Source organism: Danio aesculapii, chromosome 14, assembly GCF_903798145.1.
Source record: "Danio aesculapii chromosome 14, fDanAes4.1, whole genome shotgun sequence".
In the NCBI taxonomy this organism is placed as follows: domain Eukaryota; kingdom Metazoa; phylum Chordata; class Actinopteri; order Cypriniformes; family Danionidae; genus Danio; species Danio aesculapii.
Genome location: NC_079448.1, coordinates 51,369,232 through 51,396,867, shown reverse-complemented (window position 1 = coordinate 51,396,867; position 27,636 = coordinate 51,369,232). Strand labels below are relative to the sequence as shown.

General features: G+C 38.8%; 2 protein-coding genes across 4 annotated transcripts in view; one reads left to right on the top strand and one right to left on the bottom strand.

Moving 5' to 3' along the window:
- nsd1a (nuclear receptor binding SET domain protein 1a) overlaps positions 1-27,636 on the bottom strand; it is a 66,373-nt gene that overhangs the window by 21,949 nt on the left and 16,788 nt on the right. Inside the window, exons 6-16 of the mRNA XM_056472490.1 lie at positions 26,715-26,827; positions 25,121-25,331; positions 24,946-25,037; positions 24,798-24,851; positions 21,789-21,837; positions 14,693-14,829; positions 14,464-14,598; positions 11,481-11,604; positions 8,509-8,709; positions 3,857-4,036; positions 23-179 (exon numbers count right to left, since the gene is read on the bottom strand). Of these exons, the coding sequence (XP_056328465.1) occupies positions 23-179; positions 3,857-4,036; positions 8,509-8,709; positions 11,481-11,604; positions 14,464-14,598; positions 14,693-14,829; positions 21,789-21,837; positions 24,798-24,851; positions 24,946-25,037; positions 25,121-25,331; positions 26,715-26,827 (1,453 nt within the window). The remainder of the gene's footprint in view (positions 1-22; positions 180-3,856; positions 4,037-8,508; positions 8,710-11,480; positions 11,605-14,463; positions 14,599-14,692; positions 14,830-21,788; positions 21,838-24,797; positions 24,852-24,945; positions 25,038-25,120; positions 25,332-26,714; positions 26,828-27,636) is intronic.
- Positions 16,056-20,703, top strand: LOC130240835 (uncharacterized). 3 transcript variants are annotated; one of them, XM_056472494.1, is made up of 3 exons: positions 16,056-17,054; positions 17,156-17,246; positions 20,439-20,703. In XM_056472494.1, the coding sequence occupies exons 1-2, from the start codon at positions 16,348-16,350 to the stop codon at positions 17,241-17,243; spliced, it is 795 nt and encodes a 264-aa protein (XP_056328469.1). In that variant the 5' UTR covers positions 16,056-16,347; the 3' UTR covers positions 17,244-17,246; positions 20,439-20,703. The 3 variants fall into 3 exon arrangements, with proteins under 3 accessions (XP_056328469.1, XP_056328467.1, XP_056328466.1); XM_056472492.1 differs by having other exon boundaries at positions 20,431-20,703; XM_056472491.1 differs by lacking the exon at positions 20,439-20,703 and having other exon boundaries at positions 17,156-18,003.

The following is a 27,636-nucleotide window of genomic DNA, read 5'->3' as shown; positions in this document are numbered from 1 at the left end:
AAACACACACACACACACACACCTGTAGCGTCCCACTTTGACCCAAAGTATGTCCTTGTAATGAGGTTTCTTTCCTGCTCGACAGTCGTTGCAGAACCAGCTTCCTTGTGGCATATCAATACTCAGACACTCTCGGTGAAAGGCAGCAGGGCAAGATTCACAGCACAGCAGACTCCCGCCTGTTTAATGGCAAAACAAACCAATTCAATATGATTCAAGATATTCAATATAAAGTATGAGTCAATAATGAACTAAAATAAACAAAACTCGTAGAGCATTTATTAAGCATCTGCGTCCCAACATGAAGCAGAGGAATGTTATAAGCTTTATTCTGCAAAAACTACCATCATGGATGTATTTTATAATGCTTATTACACGGTTAAATGACATAATATAAAAATAGACACAAGATGGCGCCAAATACAGTAAAAAAAAAAAAAAACTGTGGATGTGAGTATATTGTTTTGAAACGTGTTTACTGACAGTGATTTGTAGCACCCGGATGAGCCGGTGTTATTCAGCAGTTGTTATCTGAGAATAACATACTATCAATGTAGAATAACTGATCAATCAGGAATAAAGGAATCCCCTTCACACTGAATCAGATGCTATTTGTTATAGTATTCTACACTCAATGGCCACTTTATTAGGTACACTGTCCAATTGTTTGTTAACGCAAATTTCTAATCAGCCAATCACATGACAGCAACTCGTGGACATGGTCAAGACGATCTGCTGCAGTCCAAAGCGAGCATCAGAATAGGGAAGAAAGGTGATTTAAGAGACTTTGAACGTGGCATGGTTGTTGGTGCCAGACGGGCTCTGAGTATTTCTGAAACTGCTGATCTACTCGGATTTTCACGCACAACCATCTCTAGGGTTTGCAGAGAATGGTCTGAAAAAGAGGAAATATCCAGTGAGTGGCAGTTCTGTGGGCGCAAACGCCTTGTTGATGCCAGAGGTCAGAGGAGAATGGCCAGACTGGTTCCAGCTGATAGAAAGGCAACAGTAACTCAAATAACCACTCGATACAACTGAGATCTGCAGAAGAGCATCTCTAAATACACAACACGTCCAACCTTGAAGCGGATGGGCTAGAGGAGCAGAAGACCACACCGGGTGCCACTCCTGTAAGCTTAGAACTGGAAACTGAGCCTACACAGGCTCACCAAAACTGGACAATAGAAGATTGGAGAAACGTTGCCTGGTTTGATGGGTCTCCATTTCTGCTGCCACATTCGGATGGTAGGTCACAATTTGGCATCAACAACATGAAAGTATGGATCCATCCTGCCTTGTTTCAACGATTCATATGTACTCAAATGGCCTCCACAGATGGCCTCTAGAGTTCAATCCAATAAAGCACATGATGCTATCATGTCAATATGAAGCAAAATCTCTGTGGAATATTTCCAGTACCTTGTTGAATCTGTGTCATGAAGGATTAAGGCAGTTCTGAAGACAAAAGTGGGTCTAACCTGGTACTAGTAAAGTGTACCTAATAAAGCGGCCGGTGAGTGTATCATGTAGTTTTCGATGGAAATTTTTGATGGTAAGTTTGCTCCAAGCAAATCATTAAATTACTGTGATTTACCCTCTTAAAAAGTCATTTATTCAGATCATAATATGTCATCTTTCATCCTAAATTTATATTAATTTTAATTTTATGAACACTGGTTCGAGCCTTGGCTGGGTCAGCTGGCATTTCTGTGCGGAGTTTGCATGTTCTCTCGTGTTCGCGTGGGTTTCCTCCAGCTGCTCCGGTTTCCCACAAGTCCAAACACATGTGGTACAGGTGAATTGGGTATGCTAAAATTGACAGTAAAGTATGGGTGTGAATGTGTGTGTGTATGGGTGTTTCCCAGTACTGGGTTGTGGCTGGAAGGGCATCCACTGCTTAAAACATATGCTGGATAGATTGGTGGTTCATTCCACTGTGGTGACCCCAGATTAATAAAGGGACTAAGCCAAAAAGAGAATGAATGAACTGTTCACTCATGAATTTGCTTAATCAAAGGGTGCAGATAAAAAAAATTGAATAAAATACAATAAGTTCACACTACAGCAATAGATAAGACATAAGATATAGAAATACCCCTCGATCCAGTTGTGTGCTTATTGGGAGCACTGTCCAAAGAAATGTTTAATGAAGAAACAAGATTTGTACTAAGGATATTATTACTGGTTGCAAAAAAACAGTGCATTGGATGGACGAAGGTCCTCCAAAGGTGGCTCAGTGGATTCAGAGACTTAAACAGGTCTATATAAAGGAAAAGATGACGGCATGTCTACAAATGAAGACATTGATATGATAGACATATTGATATGACATTGATAATGATATTTTTCTGAAGAGGTGGAAAAGTATCATGACATTATAATATATATGTATATTTAGAGGTTACTTAACCTATCACCACTGTAATTTGAGGTAACTACAATGTAACTTGATGTAGAAATGTATCCCCCGAAAAGTAATTATGATGGCAATACCTTTTATTTATTTATTTTATTTATTTTCTTTTAATTATTATTATTTTTTTAATAATTTCATTATTTATTTATTTGTATATGTATTCCCTCATCTGTAAGGGGTTAAATTGTTGGGGAAGGGGTTGTTCTGGAAAAAAAATATACTGAAAAATCTTTAATAAAAAGCTTTTACCTGCATTTCGTTGCCTTGTACTTGTACATGTGTGATGACAATAAATTGAATCTAATCTAATCTAAAAAAATAAATAAAATAAAAATAAAAAGATCACACTGCAGCCACATGCACAGATTTTGGAAAAGTGAACCTAACATTGATTTTAAATTAAATTAGATGGTTATTTCTTACCCATTTAGTAGGATCAATTATTCTGAATGCAAGACGTTTCAAGCACTTTATTCATAATCATAGCTCTTTTAAAACCTTAAAAAACTACATTAAAAGTAACTTAATGTACAAATGTATCCCCTGAAAAGTAATTATGATGGCAATACCTTTTATTTATTTATTTTAATTAATTTCTTCTAATTATTATTATTATTTTTAATAATTTCATTTATTTTTATATGTATTCCCTCATCTGTAAGGGGTTAAATTGTTGGGGAAGGGGTTGTTCTGGAAAAATATATATTGAAAAATCTTTAATAAAAAGCTTAAATAAAAAGATGACGCTGCAGCCACATGCACAGATTTAGGAAAAGCGAACCTAACATTGATTTTAAATTAAATTAGATGGTTATTTCTTACCCATTTAGTAGCATCAATTATTATGAACGCAAGACGTTTCAAGCACTTTATCCATAATCATACCTCTTTTAAAACCTTAAAAAACTACATTAAAAGTAACTTGATGTACAAATGTATCCCCTGAAAAGTAATTATGATGGCAATACCTTATGTTTATTTATTTTGATTATTTTCTTTTAATTATTATAATTTTTTTATAATTTCATAATTATTTGTATATGTATTCCCTCATTTGTAAGGGGTTAAAATGTTGGGGAAGGGGTTGTTCTGGAAAAATTATATTGAAAAATCTTAAAAAAGATGACACTGCAGCTCCATGCACAGATTTTGGAAAAGCGAACTTAACATTGATTTTAAATTAGATGGTTATTTCTTACCCATTTAGTAGGATCAATTATTATGAACGCAAGACGTTTCAAGCACTTTATCCATAATCATAGCTCTTTTAAAACCTTAAAAAACTACACTAATAAGTCAAGGACTTCAAGCACGTGTTCACTTTAAAGGAATAAGACAAGCTGCTTTGGAATACAAGCTAAAAAAGACGACTTATACCATTGAAATAGCTCTACTAAGCAGAACTAAGAATCAACAGAATAATATAGACTGGACTCGTACCTTCAGAACACACAAAGCACCAGCTGACGTTGATGTGTTCGTGGTTTTTGCAGCCTTTACGTGGCGTGAAGTGGTTTGGGCACAGAAAGCTGTTATTGGCCAGAGGAACGCTGCCCGCTGCCATACAGTAGTCATTGGCATGGTAGGCCACAGGGCAGCGCACGCAGCGGGTCAAACGGCCTGTGGGATATCAGACAGAAAATCATATGATGGTTAGAAGTTCTGTTTGTTCATATCAGTGTGTTTTAAAGAGCAGGTCATATGGGTTTGCAGTTTGTAACTGTTCCTTTAACGCTTGTGTGCTGTTGGGCATGTTTTCATGCACTCTGGGGTGATTTTGAGTCTTAATTTGGCCATAGCTTTCTCTGTGTTTCAGCAAATGGAATGATTTTTGGTGACAAATCTTATTTTGATGGATATTTTGGTAAAATGCTTTGTAATCTTTCAAAAATTCAACAATAGAAATATTTCAGTTCTTTGCTAAGGTTTATGATTGTGTTTTACTGCCTGACCCAATGATAGCAATTTTTGGCTGGTCAGATTTTCTTGAGACTCTCAACTGAAATGTATGGTTACCTGTTCAGTAATGCGAGATCATAGCTAAACAAGTTATCCTTTGTTTTTGGAAGAATAATGTTAGGCCTCTTTTTTCTGACAGGCTTCTTGGACTCACCTCTACTTTACATTTGGAGAGAATAAGATACACCACCTCTGGGAGCTCTGCGAAATTTGATAAAATGTGAGATCCAGTCTTTTATTTTTCTGAAACACCGTAAAGACTGATAGTGTTGTTTAATTTCTGAAGATTTGTACGTTTTTTTCTCTCTACATCTATTGCTGTGTCTTTTTGTAGGTCATATATGTTTTGTATGTCGCCATTTTCTCTTGTTTCATGCTTTATTTTACATTTTGCACAGATTATTGTTTCATGATGAGTTTGTCTGTCTGTTCGTTGTTTTTCTGTCCGCAAAAATTATAATAAAAAAATACTTTAAAATACTTAATATATATATATATTCAACAATAAACTCAAATCGACTACCCTTTTGTTATGTCGGTGGCTGTTTTTGCCCCATTGACTTCCATTCCAAGGACACCTCTCACCCTGCTCACAGACTGTTTTCTCTCCTGCCTTCAGGCAGGCGCTTCAGGCTCCCCCGGACAAAAACCAGCAGACTGAGGAACAGCTTTTTCCCCAGAGCTGTCTCCCTTTTGATCTCTGCCCCTCACTGACTCTTTTGCCCCCCCAATACATCCCCCACACTCCTCTAACTTATACTCCTCACAATCACTGCACTATTTAACATTTGCACATTTAAAGTTTGCACATATTCATTGCACTGATTCACTTATTTGAACTGTACACACCCACAGCACATGGACATTTGTAATTATGTTTATCTATCTGCACACTTCTGCTATTAATAGCATCCTGTACATATATTCATTTATTGTAAATCTGTTCATAGCTAATACAACCTGTATATAATGTTCATAGTACATTCATCTGTAAATATCACCATAGTTTTTCTATAACTGCACCTTATAACTTATACCTGTATCCTGCACTTGCTGCTATTGCACTGCTGGTTAAACCTAAACTGCATTTCGTTGCCTTGTACTTGTACATGTGTAATGACAATAAAGTTGAATCTAATCTAATCTAATCTAATTATAATTTTTGCTGCATTTACACTGCATGGTTTTCTCCCATGTGGCATAGATCGGATATAGCCCATGTACATATAAACAGGAAAAAAAATCACATTGATTCCGATTATTTCAGGCCTTGTTTATATGTGGAAATTTATCCAATATGAATCGGATCTGTGTTCTCGTGTCTGCAGTGTAAGCAGGTAGATCAGATTTTCACCTGTCAATGCGAGTCGCACATCATTAAAAACCTTAGCGAATGACGTCAAGTCTGACACTTTCATTTCAGAACAGACTTCAGCAGAGCCCCAAGCCTTAAATCTCATACACGAGGACTTAAAAGCTTTTGTTTTGTCATGTAACACAAGCATTTGAGCATGTTAACTAGAGAGAGAAAGAGAGAGAGAGCGCAACGTCCGCCACGTAAACAATATAAACTAAAACGGTTGCATAAATCACGCCATAGAAATGACATTAAGATACCTACTGGTTTAAAATGCCTAGATTAAAAGAAGATGGCAAAATAAGAACTTTTCTGCCATAAACTATAGTTAAAAAAGAACTTAAAAAATGAAACCCTGCGACCAGATTAAATACAAGTGGAGAAAAGAGCGCTTTTATTAGCCGCTGTCAGTCAGCGCCCGCTCTTATTTTCCTAGTCATTGCGCCTTTGCCGTGTGCAGTGTAAATGCAGTCAATCAGATACGGGTCACAGTTAACAGATGATGCAAGTAGGTCATCAAAAAAGTCAGATATAGTCACAACATTGGATTTGATCATCAATATCTGCAGTGTAGATGCAGTCTTTGATTGCAAAGACAGCATATAATCATGCATTTTTGAGTGTTGCTGGTTTTTGCTGTTGGGAAGTGGTGAAATTTTTCCTTTTTAATGTTGATCATCAGCTGCAGTGCAAAACAAGCTTAGTTTCTGCCTCCTATATAAAGTATAGTGTGTGTGTTAGAGAGAGAGAGAGGGATAGAGAGACCTTTGGGCACTCACCTTGATATGTCTAAGAAAATCAAAATAAGCCCATCAGCTCTCAGAACAGAGTAAACACAGTAAGTGTATTCCTGCACACACACTATAATCTGCTGTTTTACTCCATTTAAAAGCCAGAAACACTTTTGCACAGGCCTATCTAAAGCAGGGCTCGGGAACCTTTTTTCAGCAAAGAGCCATTTCAGATTTTTTTTTTACCAAATGCTTTTTTTTAAAGAGCCATGTGTGTAAATAACAAAACCTTTTATATATATATTTTGTTTATTTATTTATAAAAAAAACCTTCATTTATGTCCATGAACAACTCAAAAATAAGAGAATTTTTATAGATTTCTTTACTATTTTTGCCCTTGCCACTTCTGAATGAATTGGTGTCACAATTCAAGTTAAACCACAGGGCCACACATGAGCATTAGCTCAAATGTCCATTTATTGTAAACTGAGTTTTTATTTATTTTGCCGTAGAAATGTGATATAAAGGGAATTGCGATTGTATTTTCAATAGGAAACTGATTTCTACTCACAGTTATGATTTGTTAAACTTTAAAATATTATTGAAGAGAGACAGCTGGAGAGACACATATGTTTGGTGAAAAAGCCACATGTGGCTTCCGAGCCATAGGTTCCCTACCCCTGATCTGAAAGGTTAATGCTGCCAACTGATGATCAACAGTAAAATTGACAAACTTCACCAATTCCCAACAAGGAAAACCTCCAACACTGAAGAATACATGATTATATGCTGTCATGGCTTTGAAACCAAAAAAATTATAATGGTAGTCAATGAGGCAAAAAACAGCCCCCAACATAACGAAAGGGTAGCAAATTTGAACAATACAGTCTGAAAAATTGTTAATCGAAAACGTGCCTGAAACATAAAGTCATCGTCTCTCAAAAGAAGGCTTTAAATCGGTTTAAAGGCAGAGACACTCCAACGTCTAATCTGATACTCAGACTAACACTATCCTACACACTGGTTTAGAGCTGCACGATATTGGAAAAATCTAAGATTGCGATATTTTGTTATTGTGTGATATATATGTACTGCGATATGAATATAATTCCTCCAAAGACTTGATATCTCTACTTGGAAATCATTTAGTTTGGGATTGTTCTGTAAGGCAGCGCATCTACATATAATCTAATAAACAATCTACGAGCGTAGAGAAATACATATAAAGATACAACTGAGCAGTGTTTTATCATTTTCCGAGCCGAACGGTATTCTTGTACAGTAATTAAATAATGAAAATAAAAATAACTCAAAATTAATTGTTATTAAACTTACAAACGGTACAAATTTTTTTATGCCTGAATGTTATTAAAATCCCAGGCCTGAAATTATAATCCAGACTCACCTTTGCATATTCTGTGATGTAACAATTGCGAACGATCACATTGCGATATCGATACTGAAACGATATATTGTGCAGCCCTACAGTGGGTTAACGTAATAATCCTCATACTAATCGCATACTATCTAGGGAGTTTCATTTATAAAACAGAAAGAGTACTCAAAACATACTTGGCCAGCTGACCAATCAGAGCAGAGTTATCTTAAGGGTGGGAGGGGTTTACAGACCCTAAGCTTCGAATTTACTCAAATGCACCATTACAAAAACATTGTACAATCATTCTCATGTTAAATGCGTATTCAGGCAATGTTTACTGACCTCAGATGCATGTTGCAGGGAACTCCAGGACAATGTTGGAGCACTTTAAAATACCATGAGCTGCTCTTTAAATTGTGTTTGCACATGTAACACCTGAATGTTTGTGTTTAACACCATGCCAGCTTCCATGGCTATATTCATAGTCAGAAAATGTATACTGTAGTTAGAGATGAAGTTTTTTAATACATTTTAGCTAAAATCTCTGACACTTTAACAGTTTTACAGCTTGACGGTGTTAAAAAAATCAACCTAATAGAAGAAAATCCTCAGATATAAAGCAGACACACACTAATGCTTTTTATGCAACATCTGAATGCCCCTCACCTTTGGAGATGCCAGGGTTGTTGGGGTTTGTGATGTAGCAGGACAGACAGACGTGGATGGAGCAGCGGAAGCCTCGATTCTGTGCGACGGTGGGGGAATATTTTAATATGCAATCCATGTGATAAAACTTCCCACACACAGGGATCATACACCTCCTGACCTCCTTGTCAGGCTTTTTACACACAAAACACGTGTGCACACCTAGAGGAATGAAAAGGAAAACAAGTGTCAAATTAAAGTGTTGTTGATTAATATGACTTTGCGGGTTTATCTCGTCCATTAGAGTAAACACTGAATCTCCTATGCAGCATTGAAACATTGAGAGCATACCACTATAAGCTGTCAATCACTTTCCAGCTCAACCAATAGCGAGAGCTAGGGGTGTGGCTACTGCAGCAGCAGGCTGAGCCAGAGGGTGTTCAACCAGTGTGTGTACCTTTTAGATTTGCTTACAGAAGAAAACACTTTATAAGGTTGTATTAGTTAATGCATTTACTAACATAAACAATAAACAATCAATTTCTTACAGTATTTATTTATGTTTGTTAATGAAATAGCTGTTCATTGTTAACTCACGGTGCATTAACTAATGTTAACAAGCTTGAATTTGGATGTTAATAATGCATTAGTAAATGTTGAACTATGATTAATAAATGCTGTACAAGTATTGTTCATTACTAATTCATGTTAGTAAATACGTGTAAATAACATTAATGAAACCTTATTGTAAACTTTATTGTGACCAGCAAAATTAGATGAGTGGTCATTAAATGCAGAGCTTTCACACGGTGGAGGGATTTACTGTAAAAATATAAATAAATAAATAAATTTAGCTGCACATGAGCTGTTTACTATTAAGGCCCATATTATTCAAAATGTAAACAGAAAATCAGTAGCGATGATTTTTTATGTGAAATTTATGTGACGTGGTGGCGCAGTGGGTAGTGCTGTCGCCTCACAGCAAGAAGATCGCTGGTTCGAGCCTCGGCTGGGTCAGATGGCATTTCTGTGTGGAGTTTGCATGTTCTCCCCGTGTTCGCGTAGGGTTTCCTCCGGGTGCTCCGGTTTCCTCCACAAGTCCAAAGACATGCGCTGTAGGTTAATTTTGGTAAGCTAAATTGTCTGAATGTATGAGTGTGAATGAGTGTGTATGGATGTTTCCCAGTAATGGGTTGCGACTGGAAGAGCACCCGCTGCGTAAAACATGTGCAGCATAAGTTGGCGGATCATTCCACTGTGGCGACCCCTGATTAATAAAGGGACTAAGCCGAAAAGAAAATGAATGAATGAATGAATGAAGATACACAAAGTAAGTAGCTTTAAACAAAATATGACTTTGAGTTTCTCATAGATGGGATTTTTCCTTTTTACAATTTAAGATGCAATCAATTGTATCAACAACAATGCTTGTCAAGGGCAAAGAGCATTTTAAGGAATCCAACCCACCCACCAGTGGTGGAAAGAGTACTGAAAAGTCACTCAAGTAAAAGTACTATTACTTGCCTAAACATGTAGTGCAGTAAAAGTATCTGTTGTAAATATTACTCAAAGTATGAGTAAGGGCGTACTCACACTATGTACATTTGACTTGAACCGGGCCAAAGCACGCTTGTCCCCCATCCCGTCTCCCCCGACGGCCCGCACTCACATTACATTCGGCCTGGGCACGCTTACGTCATCGATGATGCACTGTTCAGTAGAGAAGCGTTCTCGCTCAGCTCAGTGGAGATTTCTTTAGTTATATCGTTTAAGTCATTTGATATGCAGCGACATGCATATCATAAGTCATAAAGTCCTTGTGCTGCGGGAATTAGGAGGTTTGCTAAAGGCGCATCTGCGGTGCAGTGAGGAGTTTGCGTCTTCAATAAACTACCACAGTTTGCGTTTATTGAACGGTAAGAATGATTAATAAATACATGTGAATCAGTCCCTTAAAAGTCAAGTCTCGCTTTCAGTTTCGGCCTTAGGCGCGTTTTCCACACACACACACACACACAAGCGTACCGCACCAAAGCCCAAGTGAACCGTGCCTGAGCCCGATTCAGAGCACTCACACTTCTCAAACGATCCGGGAAACGGGCCTGGGCACGGTTCGGATAGCATAGTGTGAGTAGGCCCTAAAAGTAGCCCTTTCAAAAGTACTCAAGAGTAGTGGGTATTACGCTGTAAAAAGCTGATGCGTTTAGATTAGATACATGTAATTTGTACATGTGTGTGTAAACGTAACATTCTGTAGTGTATTTAGTTATTTCCCAGCAGGCGCACAATGCCATAAGACATTAATATTAGGTTAGATTTAGGTTGTGATGTCAGGTGACCAAAATTCAACGTCTAGCCAGCGTCCAAGGACAATGTTATTTTGATGTCCAATAACAACATCAAATGATGTGATATTTGGTCGATTTTAGGCTGTTATAAAGTGACCAAAATCCAACGTCGAGGCAACATCTTAAACCAACGTCATATTGACGTCAAATACTGACATTTATTCATCAGGTGTGGCAACCAAATCCAACATCTGATAGACGTCATAGGTGAATTGAATAAACTAAATTGGCCGTAGTGTGTGTGTGTGTGTGTGTGTGTGTGTGTGTGTGTGTGTGTGTGTGTGTAAATATGAGAGTATATGGGTGTTTCCCAGTACTGGGTTGCAGTTGGAAGGGCATCCACTGCATAAAACATATGCTGGTATAGTTGGCGTTTCATTCCGCTGTGGTGACCCCTGATAAATGAGGGGTTAAGCAGAAGGAAAATCTAATGAAATATATATTATTTAATATAATTTTTTCCTTACTGAGTGTCCATGTAATGGAATATCATTCTGCATTACATCTACTGATGTGCTGAATGACAAAAATAAAGGAAACTGAACTGAAACTTAAGAAACAGGCATCGCCACGTTTTCTGCCACAAGCTGACAGGACAGTATGGGATGGACGGCAACCCTAGCTGCTGGTTTGCAGGTTTCTTACCCATCTTACACTCCTGACAGATGAAGCGTCCTTTAGGAGTCTCTGTGAGGCCGATGCACTGCAGATGAAAAGCTCCACAGCACTGACCCTCACACAGCAGCAGCTCTCCGGTCTTCTCACACACCTACAGAAAAACACACTCACAATCTAATACACACAATACACAGCGTCTTCTTCCCAATAGAGAGGTTAAAGTCTGCATGAACGGGAAGCTGCGACCGTTTTTTACGTTCGTTACAGTTTCTAGAGAAACGGAATATTAAATGGGAAGCAGTGGGCGTGGCTTGTCTTCTTCTACTGCAAACTGATTAGATGTAGTAAAGTAGGTGTTTCATTCAGAAAGATCTGGAAACGAGGGGGGGAGGAGTTATTATAAGCTAACAGACTCCTCCTCGCAATTTCTGTTTGTTGTCAAAACTGACAGCTGGAGGGGCGTGGTTAAGTGTGTTAGCCACGCCCAATACCTCAGACTGACATAATCTGAGAATTTAAATGAAAACAAACATGAAGTGCCTTTTCAGATTTCACTTAAAGATTACAAGAGCAAACTATTTAGTTTTTCTTAATGACATGCACAGATGAATTGTTCCACACAAAACTAGCAAGTTGAACAAAATCAATATGGTTAGTTTTGATTTCATGCGTACTTTAAAAGAATATCATTTTTGTAACCCTTATAAATATCTCTATTTTCATTTTGTATCATTTCATGCATCCATGTCAAATAAACAAATGGCACCATGTTCACGTCTAGCCAATATAGAGAATAGTGGTGTGAACCTACATTGGTCTCCCGGTTCGGTTCGGTTACGATTATCCTGCCATTGATTCGGATCAATTCGATATCTCGGTGCATTGACGATGCTTTCCATACATAATTCGATTTTTTTTCTTCACAACACAATAAAAAAACTGTTTTAAAATCTATAAATATATTAATATTTATATATTATTTGTAATTTAATTTTGTTCTTTAAAGGGCCCATAGTTGACCTCTTTTTTATGATTTAATATTAATATTATGGTTCTTCTGAGTGTGCCAGTTTAGGTTCAGTTTAAAACACAATTCAGATTTTTTTATTATAATGTGTTAAAAAGTGTCATGTTGGGGGCGTGTCCACAGCTCGCTGATTTAGGGGTGTGTTGCTTCACATGTAGACTAGTTTCGGCTTCCCGCCAACGTAACAAGGGGGAGGGGCCATGAGCTCACCCGCTCTGCATTTGCAACAGATAGGTAGACGGAGAAGGAGAGAGAGAGGATCCCCATTTAGTCGTACATATACGACTCTGACACAGACCAAGCAGAGAGTACAAAATCATTTGTGTCTTTGTACAGTTTTCGACTCACGCTGAAAATGGCGGACGTGAATCAACAAACTATGGATATTGTGACGCGCTTGTCAATCAATATTGGTGGGCGGGGGGACCACTCTACTATGTCAGGTAGCGGTCGATTTGAAAACCGCTGCAATTGGTCGACCGTTTTTATGTTGTTAAATTGAAAAAAAAAAAAAGCTCTGGGTGTGCTTATATCACCCTAATATGACAATCTATACAGCATACATGCACATATGTCTGTCCAAACAGCTTGAAAAGTAGATTTTTTACCATAGGTGCCCTTTAATACAAGCAGTCAGATATATGAACTATGCTTATATTTTTTTATCCATTAATATAAATACAGAACCCTGCTGAAAAAAAAGCTTAAACCAGCCTAGGCTGGTTAGCTGGTTTTAGCTGGTTGTCCAGGCTGGTTTTAGAGAGGTTTTGGCCCTTTCCAGGCTGGATTCCAGCCATTTCCAGCCTGGTCTTAGCTGGTCAGGCAGGAAGATGACCAAGTCAAGTCAAGTCAAGTCAAAGTTTATTTATAAAGCGCTTTTTAAAAACAACAAGTGCTTACCAAAGTGCTGTACACACATACACCATTTAAAACAAAGGACAAATTCAACAGACACATGACTCTCATATGGTATTAAAAGCCAAAGAGTAAAAATGGGGTTTAAGACTTGCTTTAAAAACAGAAAGGGTTGCAGTCTGCCTAACATAGGGAGGCAAATTATTCCAAAGTTTGGGGGCCACCACTGCAAAGGCACGGTCCCCCCTGGTTTTTAACCTTGCGCGTGAAACAGCCAAAAGTAGCTGATCAGTACATCTAAGTGCCCTTGATGGAGTGTACAATTGGATTAATGAGGACAAGTATCTCGGTGCTAGTCCATTTAGGCATTTAAACACCAAAACTAAAATCTTAAAAACCAGCTAAAACCAGCTTGACCAGCCTAACCAGGCTGGGAGCACAGCCAAAATCAGCTATGTCCAGCTTAAACCAGGCTGGAAATGGCTGGAAACCAGCCTGGAAATGGCCAAAACCCCTCTAAAACCAGGTTGATCAACCAGCTAAAACCAGCTTAGGCTGGTTTAAGCTGGATTTTTCAGCAGGGAAACAATTTATTTTCTGATCTTAAAGGGACGCATTATGCAAAAGTCACTTTAAATAAGTGGTTTAAGCACAGTTGTGTGGCAACAGTGTGAATATAACCAGCTTCAAATGATTTTAAAAGATAATCTTATTTTTAATAATCACACTTGATAAAAACAGTCTGCAGAAGCACTTTGATTGACATTCTGTCTTTGTACGTGTCATCAGAGGGGGAAAGCCCCGCCCATTAGTGACCATCTCCCCCTCATCAGCATAGGACATTATAGATATGTTTTTGAATCTGCCACTATGCTGACACACAGGCATTTGTAGCTCCGCCCTCTTTTAAAAACATCACAACCTCATTTGAATTTAAAGAGGCTAAAAGGGTCAGTTTCAAAGAGTTATAACACATTATTTGTGTGGTATTCTAAGCTGAAACTTTACACACACGCTCTAGGAACGTCAAAGACTTATTTTACATCTTGTACCACAGTGTTCTAGATGATGAAATGATTTTGTCCCTCAATTTTTGTCCCTGGCATTTACTATATGTAGTCATTTTACCTGGCAGACATTCTCCTTCAGCGACGCACCTCCGCCTCTCTCCACTGATCTTTTATTGGTCGAGAGTCCAGACAAATCCCCTGATAATGAATCTCTGCTGGAAAACGCACTGTCATTGAGTCCTGCACCAAAACCCTAAAACAATCAAACACAAAAAGAAATTTTAACACACATTATAAGTCTTAATAATCTCTACAGCACTTAATAATTACAGCAGGTGAATAAAGACCTCAGAGATCAGCGATTCTTCGTTGTTAATCTGAGGTTTAGATGGACTGCTCTGCTCTCCTTCAATCGGGATCTGACCCACACTGGAAACATCCGGCTGGATCGGGGAAGACGTTCGTATTTCACCCTCACTTTGTGCTGTAAATGAGGTAAACAGAAACTGTAACACTTTTAATGGGATCAATTCTTATTATCACCTACCTAGTCAGTTCCCAATTTCGTGCAATGGTCATTTCTATGTAAATGAGTTCTATTTTCACAAAAGTGCATCAGACTACTTAGATATGTGATGGAAATTTTTAATATTGATGATCATATATTGATTATTGACGATTGATTAAAGTTTTGCTAAAGTAAAGATCAAATGCATTACAATCCTGTGTAATCTACCGGTTGTTTGAGAGTTAAGGAGCTGCAGAGAAATTCTTATCTAAAGCATTGTCTTTAGTGATAAGGGCATTAGAGTGGTGGGTGATGTTATTCAGGATGGTACTATTCTCACATTCCAACAGATTAAGGACAAGTTCAGGATTTTTAATGTGGACTTTAAGTATCTACAGGTTAAAAATTTTACTTTGACAAAATATAAAGATTACCCACGAGGATTTAGTATTTCCCCCAGTTGAATCACTTCTGGCCATTGATAAGCAGGTCAAATGTATCACACGGCGTGTCTATAACACCCTTTGTAATATCAAAACTGATAACCTTGACTCACTTAAGTGTAAATGTGAAGCTGAACTGGGTGGTGTAATTGACAATGATTTCTGGCTGGATCTATGTAGCAACCCTCTTGGTGTGTTAGCCTCAAATTCTGCTTGGGAAAGACAATTTTAAATTTTATATAGACTGTTTATTACACCTGAGGTTAGACATAAAATGAATGCAGGTCTGTCTGAGCTGTGTGTGAAATATAAATCGGACATTAGATCTTTCTATCATTGTATGTGGAGTTGTCCTCTTATACAGCAGTTCTGGAACTTGATTAGTCTGCAGCTCAACGCCATCTTTAAATGTACATTACGACTGGGAGCAAAGACTTGCTTACTGGGTCTCAATGATGATATACCTCATACTTTTCGGAAAAGAGACCTTCTACATGCCTTGGTTTACTTTGCTCGGAAATGTATCCCTGTAAAGTGGATTAATGAAGAACCGCCCAGTTTAAATCAATGGCTGCTGGCAGTCTGTAGTATTATCCCACTTGAGGCTTTCTCCACAGCTATGAAGAACAAAACCTTTCCTATTTTATCGAACCTGGGACCCTTTCTCATGCGGCTCTCGGTCCCGCCCACACTCGTCAGCGCTACCAAGCCAACCAATCACAGAGCTTGCGCTATGCGTCATTGCGATGTGTAGTCACTGCTTCGCTGCGTTTGTTTGGAGTTCGCTGCGTTTGTTTGGAGTTTAGATTCGCAATTTACATTTTTATCTTAAAATACTTCCTCATTCACTAAATATTTATCTCTCCTACTTGGGGTGAACAACCCCCCTAACACACTCATACAAACAAATCTACTTTTAAACGTTCTGTTTCTCGAGCATCCGCTTGGTGTTTGTAGCTTTAGCCTGCTAGCACCGCTGGTCAGCTAAAGCTACCAACCCCTTTCACACATTTATTTTCTCACTTTCTGGCTTTGCTCTTCACCTTGTACAATGTCGCTTGCGTGTCTGTCCTTGAGTGCAGGAGAGGCATCGATGGAGGCGCTGGAGCTGGAGCTGGAAGCGGTGGAGTCCCAGATTCGCTCGCTGGAGACGAAGCGAGAGGGCATCAGGGCTCTGCTCTTAACCCGTACTCGCTCGTCTGAGGTAAGTGTCCGATACAACGACAATCTCCCAGTTTCTTCAACCCCGCGTGTTTCTCTGTCCAGGCCCAGCGCACCGAGGACGCGGTGCACCCAGGCGTCGTTCACGCCGACTCCCGGCTACCACGGCCCCTGGGTGCAACCGCGTAAGGTGCTTGCCAGGTCCCGGGGCAGAACGTCTCCTCCTCCGGTGTTCGAGATCCCCACGGAGAACCGCTTCGCCCCTCTCCGCGAGACGGGTCGCGATGTTGCCATCATTGGCGACTCAATCGTCCGCCACGTCCGCTCCACTTCCTCCAAAGGTAACAAAGTACGCACTTTCTGCTTCCCTGGTGCCCGAGTTAAGAATATTTCTGCACAGATACCTACTATCCTGAGCGCTGCCGAGAGCCTCGGTGCCGCCGTCCTCCACGTGGGGACGAACGACACCGGGCTCCGGCAGACGGAGATCCTGAAGAAGGACTTCAGGAGCCTGATCGAGACGGTTCGACGCACTTCGCCCGCCACGCAGATCATCGTTTCTGGACCGCTTCCTACCTACCGCCGAGGAAATGAAAGGTTCAGTAGACTTTTTGCTCTGAATGAATGGCTATTAACATGGTGTGAAGAACAGAAATTGCTCTTTGCCAATAACTGGAATCTTTTCTGGAGCGTCCTAGGCTTTTCCGCGCTGACGGGCTGCACCCCAGTCGAGCTGGAGCTGAACTCCTGTCGGACAACATCACCAGAATACTTCGCTCTATCTGACTAGTAAGTAAAAATTCACAAAACTCACAAATTAGCCACACAGACTCCTATTCGTCCCACAAAAATAACAGTAATGCATACCTAACTAACCACATAGAGACTGTGTCTGTTCCTCGTATTATTAGATCAAGAAACAAACGTACTGTGTGCTCCAAAAATAATCTATTAAGAATTAAACCAGAAAAAACACGAAAAAGTGAAAATACAAATTTCATGAAGCTTGGTCTCCTAAACATCAGGTCACTAGCACCTAAAGCACTTATCATAAATGAAATAATAACAGATAACAATCTTAATGCACTCTGTCTCACTGAAACCTGGCTGAAACAAAATGACTATATTAGTTTAAATGAGGCAACTCCTCCAGGATTCTTATATAAACATGAGGCTCGTCAAACTGGTCGTGGTGGTGGAGTTGCGTCAATCTTTAGTGATATTCTTAATGTTAATCAGAGAAACGGACTTATGTTTAGCTCCTTTGAAGTACTAGCGCTTAATGTTGTCCTTCCAAACACTATGCAAAAACCTATGTTATCTCTCGCTCTAATCACCATATATAGACCTCCAGGACCCTATGTCAATTTTCTAAAAGAGTTTTCTGATTTTATCTCTGACTTACTAGTTAAAACTGATAAAATACTAATTGTAGGAGACTTTAACATCCACATAGATGACGCTAACGACACGTTAGGGCTCGCGTTTACGGACTTGCTGGTCTCACTAGGAATAAAGCAAAATGTTATTGGTCCAACTCATCGCCTAAAGCATACACTAGATCTAATTCTGTCTTATGGAATTGAGGTCACTGATGTAGACATTATACCACAAAGTGATGATATTACAGACCACTACCTCTTACTATATAAGCTGTGTTTACCTGAAATTAGCAGATCCGCTCCGATATATCGTCCTAGTAGAACTATTGTTCCATCCACTAAAGATGAATTTATAAATAACTTACCTGATCTTTCTCTACTTCGAAATGCACCCGCAAACGCAAATGACCTTGATGTAGTAACCAGCAGTATGGATGCCATCTTTACTAGCACTCTAAATACTGTGGCACCCATCAAACTAAAAAAGACTAGAGAGAATAAAACTACACCGTGGTATAATAGTCATACCCGCGCTCTCAAAACAGCAACCCGTGCCCTGGAACGTAAATGGAAAAAAACTAATTTAGAAGTCTTTAGAATTGCATACAAAGACAGTATGTCCAGCTATAGGAGGGCTTTAAAATCTGCCAGGGCTGAGCACCTCCGCAAACTGATAGAAAATAATCAAAACAATCCTAGATTCTTATTTAACACCATCGCTAAATTAACAAATAATCGGTCATCTTTGGAACAAAACGTTCCACCGCAAATTAGTAGTGATGACTTCATGAATTTTTTCAGTGATAAAATAGAAGGCTTTAGACAGAAAATAGGAGATATTAAACTTTCTGCACCGCCTTATACTTCAGATCCAGTAAACACGCCACTGAATCTAAATAACCTACAGTGCTTTAAAATCATAGAACAGGAAGAGCTAGACAAAATTATAAATAGCTCTAAATCAGCTACGTGTATATTGGACCCAATTCCAACAAAGTTACTGAAAGAATTGCTACCTGTTATAGGAGAACCTCTTCTTAACATTATCAACTCTTCTTTATCTTTAGGCCATGTTCCAAATCCCTACAAGTTAGCTGTTATTAAACCTATTATTAAGAAACCACAACTGGAACCCAGCAACTTAGCTAATTATAGGCCTATTTCAAACCTTCCATTTATATCTAAAATACTAGAAAAAGTTGTTTCTGCTCAATTATGCTCCTTTCTGCAGACCAACAATGTTTTTGAAGTGTTTCAGTCAGGTTTCAGAGCTCATCACAGTACAGAAACTGCATTAGTGAAAATAACCAACGATTTACTCTTAGCTGCTGACCAAGGGTGCATCTCGCTATTAGTTCTACTCGATCTTAGTGCGGCATTTGACACCATTGACCATGGTATCCTTATTAATCGCTTAAAGTCTACAGGTGTCCAAGGACATGCCCTACAATGGTTTAAGTCATACTTATCTGACCGTTACCAGTTTGTAAATATAAATGGACAGCCTTCACAAATCAGCCCAGTAAAATACGGGGTGCCTCAAGGATCAGTTTTAGGCCCTTTACTGTTTACAATATACATGCTACCCCTGGGAGACATTATTAGAAGACATGGGATCAGCTTTCACTGCTATGCAGATGATACTCAATTATATATTTCAACTAAACCTGACGAGACGTCTAATCTGTCCAAGCTAACTGAGTGTATTAAAGATGTTAAAGACTGGATGACCAACAATTATCTTCTCTTAAACTCAGACAAAACAGAATTATTACTTATTGGGCCTAAATCCTGTACACAGCAGATCTCACAACTCGATCTACAATTAGAGGGATACAAAGTTAGCGTTAGTTCTACTATAAAAGATCTGGGTGTCATATTAGACAGCAATTTAACTTTTAAAAATCATATTTCCCATGTCACAAAAACTGCTTTCTTTCATCTGAGAAATATAGCTAAGTTACGAAGTATGCTATCCATCTCAGATGCAGAAAAGCTAGTCCATGCTTTTATGACTTCTAGGCTGGACTACTGTAATGCTCTGTTTGCTGGCTGCCCAGCATCCTCTATTAACAAACTTCAATTAGTACAAAATGCAGCTGCCAGAGTTCTAACCAGGTCTAGAAAATTTGATCACATCACCCCAATTTTATCCTCCTTACACTGGCTGCCTGTTAAGTTTCGTATTGAATTTAAAATATTGCTTCTTACATATAAAGCTCTAAATAATCTAGCTCCTGCTTATCTAACCAATCTTCTGTCTCGCTACAATCCAACTCGCTCTTTAAGATCTCAAAACTCAGGACTTCTGGTAGTACCTCGAATAGCAAAGTCGAGTAAAGGAGGTCGAGCCTTCTCATTTATAGCTCCTAAACTCTGGAATAGCCTTCCTGATAACGTCCGAGGCTCAGACACACTCTCCCAATTCAAAACTAGATTAAAGACCTATCTGTTCAGTAAAGCATACACTTAGTGCACCACTTAGGGGGCTTCCACACAGGTTATGCATCTTGCTGATATACACTGTGAACATCAGCTACGCTAATTATTTTCTTTATTCTCCATTTCCACCTGGGGATACTCTTCCCGAGGCCCTCAGACTATGCAGAGTCACTGATTCGATCCAAGACCAACGACGAGATGATCCCAAGGTTTCCATATCCTGGACCTGGCCGAATCCTGAACAACTACTGCGATGGTCATGGAAGAGTGGAGAACATGAGACTGTTTCCTATGACGCTCCAGAGACAGACGAGTCTTCGCTGAGGCCAGCTTCCAGCCTCCGCCACTGAGACTGCAGCTCTGCACAAGACGTTTGGCCAGCGGAGAAATTAAAATGGTCGTGCCCAACTGAGCCTGGTTTCTCTCAAGGTTTTTTTTCTTCACTTCCGCCTTTAGTGAAGTTTTTTTTCCCTCTCCGCTGTCGCCACTGGCTTGCATGGTTCAGGATCTGTAGAGCCGCGCATCGTTGGATTTGCTCTTCAGTGTTTGGACTCTCAGTAGTGATTATTAAACCACACTGAACTGAGCTAAACTGAACTGAACTTAAACACTACAAACTTAACTACACTGTTCCTATTTACTGTGACCTTTTATGTGAAGCTGCTTTGACACAATCTACATTGTATAAGCGCTATACAAATAAAGGTGAATTGAATTGAATTGAATAGTTACATTTTTTCAGAGATGCGCGTCAGTGACGCCACGGCGAGGGCTATGCATCCACGCTTTAATTCTGAAGTGAATTTGACGTGCGAATGAAGCGAATTTGACACGCGAATAGAGCGGATTTTGATGCGCAAATGAAGCGAGTAAACTCAAATGTTTACGCGTCTATTTAAGCATGAATAGCGCGATTTATCCACACGTTCCGCATCTAGTGTGAACACAGCACAAGACTAAAAGTTTGTCTGTTAGATTCAGCCGGGACAAAAGAAATGTAATATGCCTTTATATAATATAATTTAGTATTTTATGTCATAATTATAATTATTTAATTTGTTTGTTTATTTAATTACAATCTAATTTATTTACTATTATTATTTCTCTTATAACTTTTTTCATGTGGGGGTCAGAATCCAAATCAGAATTCAAATGACATGTATGATAGATATTATCTTTTTACTCAATGTAATTTTCTGACATGTTTTTGCACTAAAAATGTTCAATAAAAATATATTTAAAAATAAAAAATAAAATGAATACATTGTCTTTAAAAATGCCTGTGAGCACATCCTGGTGTATAATTAAAGCAATTAAAAGACAAACTTTGTCTGACTTCTATGTATTGTCTGTATTATACTGTATTCAATTTCAGTCTTCACATTAAAACATATTCCTTGTGAACAGGAAGAAAATAATTTGTCATTACACATATAATGCAAATAAATAAATGCTTGCTGTTCAGATGAAAGCTGTGTAAATTTAATCCACATACGAAAAAACAAACCTGATACAGCACATGGGCTTGATGGTGGAGGTCCAGCCTCTTCCTGTTTCTGAAAAAAACATCAGCAGCATTGCTTAACTAAATTATTGTTTTAATAACAGTGGCATTTAATAATGTTTAAGTGAAGGTTTAAAAAACTCACTTTGTTAATTATTAGAGCTGTAGCAAAAAATCCTTTGAGAAATCAACTCAGTGGCAGTTTTGAGATTTTTAAAATGCATCACTATTATCTTCTGAATCAAATCTAGGCTTAGTCTTTGAAAGCAAATGGTGCTCTAGGCTATGTTTTAACAGTAGATGGCGCTCTGGGCTACTTTTGAACAATAAATGGCGCTCTAGGCTACAATTTAACAGTAGATGGCACACTGGGCTAGTTTTTACCAACAGATAGTGCTCTGGGCTACCTTTTAACAGTAGATGGCACTCCAGGCTAGTTTTTAACAGCTGATGGGCTACCCTCTAGCCTAGAGTGCCAACTGCTTTTAAAAACTGGTCTAGAGAGCCGTCTGCTGTTAAAAACAAGCCAAGAGCTAGAGCGCCATCTGCTGTTAAAAACTAGCCTAGAGTTCCATCTGCTGTTAAAAACAAGCCAAGAGCACCAACAAAAACTAGCCTAGAGCGCCATCTGCTGTTAAAAACAAGCCAAGAGCACCATCAAAAACTAGCCTAGAGTGCTATCTGCTGTTAAAAACTAGCCTAGAGTGCCATCTGCTGTTAAAAACAAGCCAAGAGCACCATCAAAAACTAGCCTAGAGTGCCATCTGCTGTTAAAAACTAGCCTAAAGTGCCATCTGCTGTTAAAAACAAGCCAAGAGCACCATCAAAAACTAGCCTAGAGCACCATCTGCTGTTAAAAACTAGCCTAGAGCGCCATCTGCTGTTAAAAACTAACCTAGAGCACCATCGGCTGTAAAAAACTAGTCTGGAGCACCATCTGCTGTAAAACAACTAGCCCACAGTGTTGTCTGCTGTTAAAAATTAGTCTACAGCTCCATCTGCTGTTAAAAACTAGCCTTTAGCACCATCTGCTGTTACAAACTAGCCTAGAGATCCGTCTGCTGTTCAAAACTAGCCTAGAGCGCCATCTGCTGTTCAAAACTAGCCTAGAGGACCATCTGCTGTTCAAAACTAGCCTAGAGCGCCATCTATTGTTAAAAACTAGCCTAAAGAGCCGTCTGCTGTTCAAAACTAGCCTAGAGCGCCATCTGCTGTTCAAAACTAGCCTAGAGGACCATCTCCTGTTAAAAACTAGCCTAGAGAGCCGTCTGATGTTCAAAACTAGCCTAGAGCACCATCTGCTTTTAAAAACTAGCCTAAAGCACCATCTGCTGTAAAAAAAAAACAGTCTGGAGCGCCATCTACAGTAAAAAAAAACTAGTCCGCAGCACTGTCTGTTGTTAAAAATTAGTTACTGTTAAAAAGTAGCCTACAGCACCATCTACTGTTAAGAACTAGCCAAGAACGCCATCTACTGTTTAAAACTAGCCTAGAATGCCATCAACTCTCAAAAAAAAAAATTAGCCTAGAGTGCATCTTCTGTTAAAAACTAGTCTAGAGCACCATCTGCTCTCAAAAACTAGTCTAGAGCGCTGTCTGCTGTAAAAAAACTAGCCTGGAGTGTCATCTGCTGTTAAAACTAGACTAGAGCAGTGCCATATGCTGTTAAAAACTAACCTAGAGCATATTCTATTGGTACTAACTGTACTCTCTCTCTCTCTCAAAAAAAAAAAAAATAAATAAAAAATAAATAAATAAATAAAACACCTTTTTTTTACTAATGTTTTGCTTCTTAGACTTTACACACCTGAAACTTGTCTATAGCACTTTTTCACTGTTGCTCTTATAGTTGTGTAAATTGCTTCCTTGTCCTCATTTGTAAGTCGCTTTGGATAAAAGCGTCTGCTAAATGACTAAATGCAAATGTAAATGTAAATGGTAAAAACTAGCCCAGAGCTCCGTCCAGTGTTAAAAACTAGCCTGGAGCGCTGTCTATGCTTAAAACACTAGCCGAGAGGATTACCTGGTGTTAAAAACTAGCCTAGAGTGCCATCTGTTGTTTAAAACTAACCTAGAGAGCTATCAGCAGTTACAAACGATCCTAGTGAACTATCTACTGTTAAAAAGTAGCCTAGAACACCATCAACAGTTAAAAAAGCAGCCTAGAGCGCCATCTGCTGTAAAAAACCAGCCATCTACAGTAAAAAACTAGGCTAGAACATTATTTACTGTTAAAAAGTAGCATACGGCGCCATCTACTGTTATAAACTAGCCTAGAACGTCATTTACCGTTAAAAAGTAGCCCACAGCGCCATCTGCTGTTAAAAACTAGCCTAGAACACCATCTACTGTTAAAAAAGTAGCCTAGAGCACCATCTGCCGTTAAAAACCAGCCATCTACAGTTAACAACTAGCCTAAAACGTCATTTACTGTTAAAAAGTAGCCTACAGCGCCATCTGCTGTTAAAAACTAGCCTAGAACACCATCTACTGTTAAAAAAGTAGCCTAGAGCACCATCTGCTGTTAAAAACCAGCCATCTACAGTTAACAACTAGCCTAAAACGTCATTTACTGTTAAAAAGTAGCCTACAGCGCCATCTGCTGTTAAAAACCAGCCATCTACAGTTAAAAACTAGCCTACAACGCCATCTACTGTTAAAAAAGTAGCCTAGAAGGCCATCTGCAGTTAAAAATCAGCCATCTACAATTAAAAACTAGCCTAGAATGCCATCTACTGTTAAAAAGAAGCCTACAGCGCCATCTGCTGTTAAAAACTAGCCTAGAATGCCATCTAGTGTTTAAAACTAGCCTAGAACTAGCCTAGAATGCCATCTACTCTCAAAAAAGTAGCCTAGAGTGCATCTTCTGTTAATAACTAGTCTAGAGCGCCATCTGCTGTTTAAAACTAAGCTCAGAATCTATGCAGAATCAATTTCTCAATCTCGCCACAGCTCTACTAATTTCTATAATATTACCATTCAACAAAAAACATTCCATATACAAAGCATTACCTGCAGATCTCTGACACCTGAGTCTTCTGAGTTCGATTTGTGTTGTTTACTCTCCTGATTTAAGAATAATAAAAAAACAATAACATTAAAATACAACAAATGCTAAAGTCTTAAAAACATTTCACATATGCAGACCACACACACTCACCCCTTTCTTTGGGACCTTAACACACTCCCCTTGAATGGCGCAGTCTAGAACTTTTTGCACATACTTGCGTGTCCTCTTTCTTACCAAAGGAGCTGCAAGTGCAATATAAATCAGGTTTATACATTCAGCTGACAATTACAAGTATGGTAAGCTATCCTAAACAACCCATTCTCACCAGATTTCTTCTCACACGGCTCTGTCTCTAAGGATGGGGTACAGGATGGAGATTTGGGTGCTGAAGGAGAAACAGGAGCATCTGCAGGGGGTTTCTGCTTTTCTGGTTTGGAATGTTCAGAGGGTTTTTCAGCTGAAGAGCTCAAAACAGCATCAGGTGTGATCTGGTCTGACGCCGGCGGTTCAGGAGTAGTGTTAGAGATACAAGATCCCTTCAGGAAAGACATGAAATTATTTAATTTATGCTCTCACCTCAAGATTTGGTCAATTGGCTGTACTCGAATGTAAAGTTAACGTACTACTGAATATGCTGTTCTCTTATGGCCCGTTTCCACTGAGTGGTACGGTACGCTTTTATGGCCGTTTCCACTGTCAAAAGGCGTACCGAACTGAACCGTACCACTTTTTCGGCACCCTTTGGAAAGGGTACCAAACACGAGAAAGGGTATCAAAAGGAGGAGCTAGATGCGCAGCTGAACGCTATTGGTTTTCAGAGACACGTCATTCGCTTACGCAACAAGCCAGAATGAAAATAAAAAACCCGCCATGTTTAAAATACACAGCGAGAGATTACAGCGGGATTATAAATGCATATAATAACGAGCCATGGTCGACCCGTGCTCAAACAAACGTTGTCGTCGTCTTGATGAACAGCCACAAAGGCAAAAAGAGCAGATTTACCCTGTGCCCCTTAGTTTATTACGAGCCAGTCTGAGGCGCGAGCGGTTTCGCTTTCTTGCCTGTGCGAGCTGCACATCTATATCTGAAATAACAAACTTCTTGAGCTGATGATAATAACCTGCGCTTGATTATTGGCGTGTTTTTGAAACCCGATCCTGTCAGACACTGACAAACGCGAGAGTGAAGCGTGAAGAAACAAAGGAGAAGCCGGAAAAAAGGAGCACATTATTTTTTTCAGCAAACGTGATTAAAAATGCCATGTTTAATTATTATCTTCACCTTTTGGACTATTATGAACTCAGAATGACGGAATTACTCGAACAGAGGCTACATGTGCTGCTGAAGATTAAAGACACTGACTGTGAGCTATATTTCATGTTGTTTTTGAACCTAAATAAGGACTAAATGTCCACTGTGTGTAGTTCTTCTGTAGTTGGTAACATATCGGAGACTGTAAGGGGCTGTATGTGTTTATATATGTTCATTTATTTATTTATTTATTTAATATAATTACAGACGTTACAGTAGGCTATTTTGCACTGTCATTGATCTGCAGTTATAATCAACTCATGTTCATAGAAAGGTTAGTAATAAACATTTCTACAAAAGTATTTATGTGTATGAAGCATCTGTTTTTTGAGAAGTGCTTCTCATATGATATGTGAACAACCTATACAGCTTTACTGTAGACATTTTCTTGAGCGAGAATGACGTTGAAACTTTCTTTCATACACCACGCCCACCAAAAGGGTACCCTTGGTAGTGGAAACGCAAGCCTGATAAAGGTGACCCATACCGACCCGAACCGTACTGTACCAGTCAGTGGAAACGAGCCATTATTTATGCTGTCTAAACCAGCGGTCCTCAGTCCTGTTCCTCACTGGTCTAAATCATGGAGAAATGATGTAGCTTACCGTTTTACAGGACTCTGCGGATTTCTTCGTTTTCTTGTTAGTGGGAAATATTTGTTCATATTCTTCACTGCATTCAATCAGCCTCTTGCTTGGCTTTCGAAGTCTTTTGTTTTCTGAGAACACAACAATTTATTTAGCATAATGGATATACATGATATAAACAGGAATAAGAGAGTGAAATTCAATGCCATTTAGGACCTTTTTAAAACTCTTTCCGTACATTTTAAAACCTGTTCGCCACTTAAGGTTTCAACTGGTAACACTGACAACATTTTAACTTACAGTATATTTATTAAATACTGATAGTAAGAAACTAATCCTAAACTAGAACATTATTCATATACTGGATAAAAATGCTAATCCAGCAGCAGGAATAATGGCGTTGCCTTGGTTACAGCAGTAAACAAAGCAGCGTAATGTTAAATCTAGCAGGACCTTATCAATTTCATAAACCACAGAGCATCCAAATGTCACAGATTAAAGGCAAACTTTAGCATGTTTAATCAAAAATTATACAAAATCTAATAGCTTGTAACATAGCATTTAGACTTTTTAAGGGCTTTAAATTACTCTAAATTGATTTATTCAATTCAATTTTTCACCTTTATTACTTTTATTTATCAATTTATCAATTTTTATTACTTTTTAAGACCCCGCAGACACCCTGTTAAACTTCTAAAGGTAATTGTACACAAAATGTGAAATTTTCATCCCAAATTTTTGCACAGCTTAAGCCTGGTTTATACTTCTGCATTGAGTGACCAGCGTGACCCACGGCGCATGCCTTCTGCATGCTGTTTGTGTTGCTCTGCAATAACACGTCCGGAACACTAGCTAGCAGTAGGTTTTTATGTTCCTCTGTGTCGAGTTTCTTCGCTGGTGTTTGTTTTTCTAAACGCTACCTTTTTGTAGAACAGGGGTG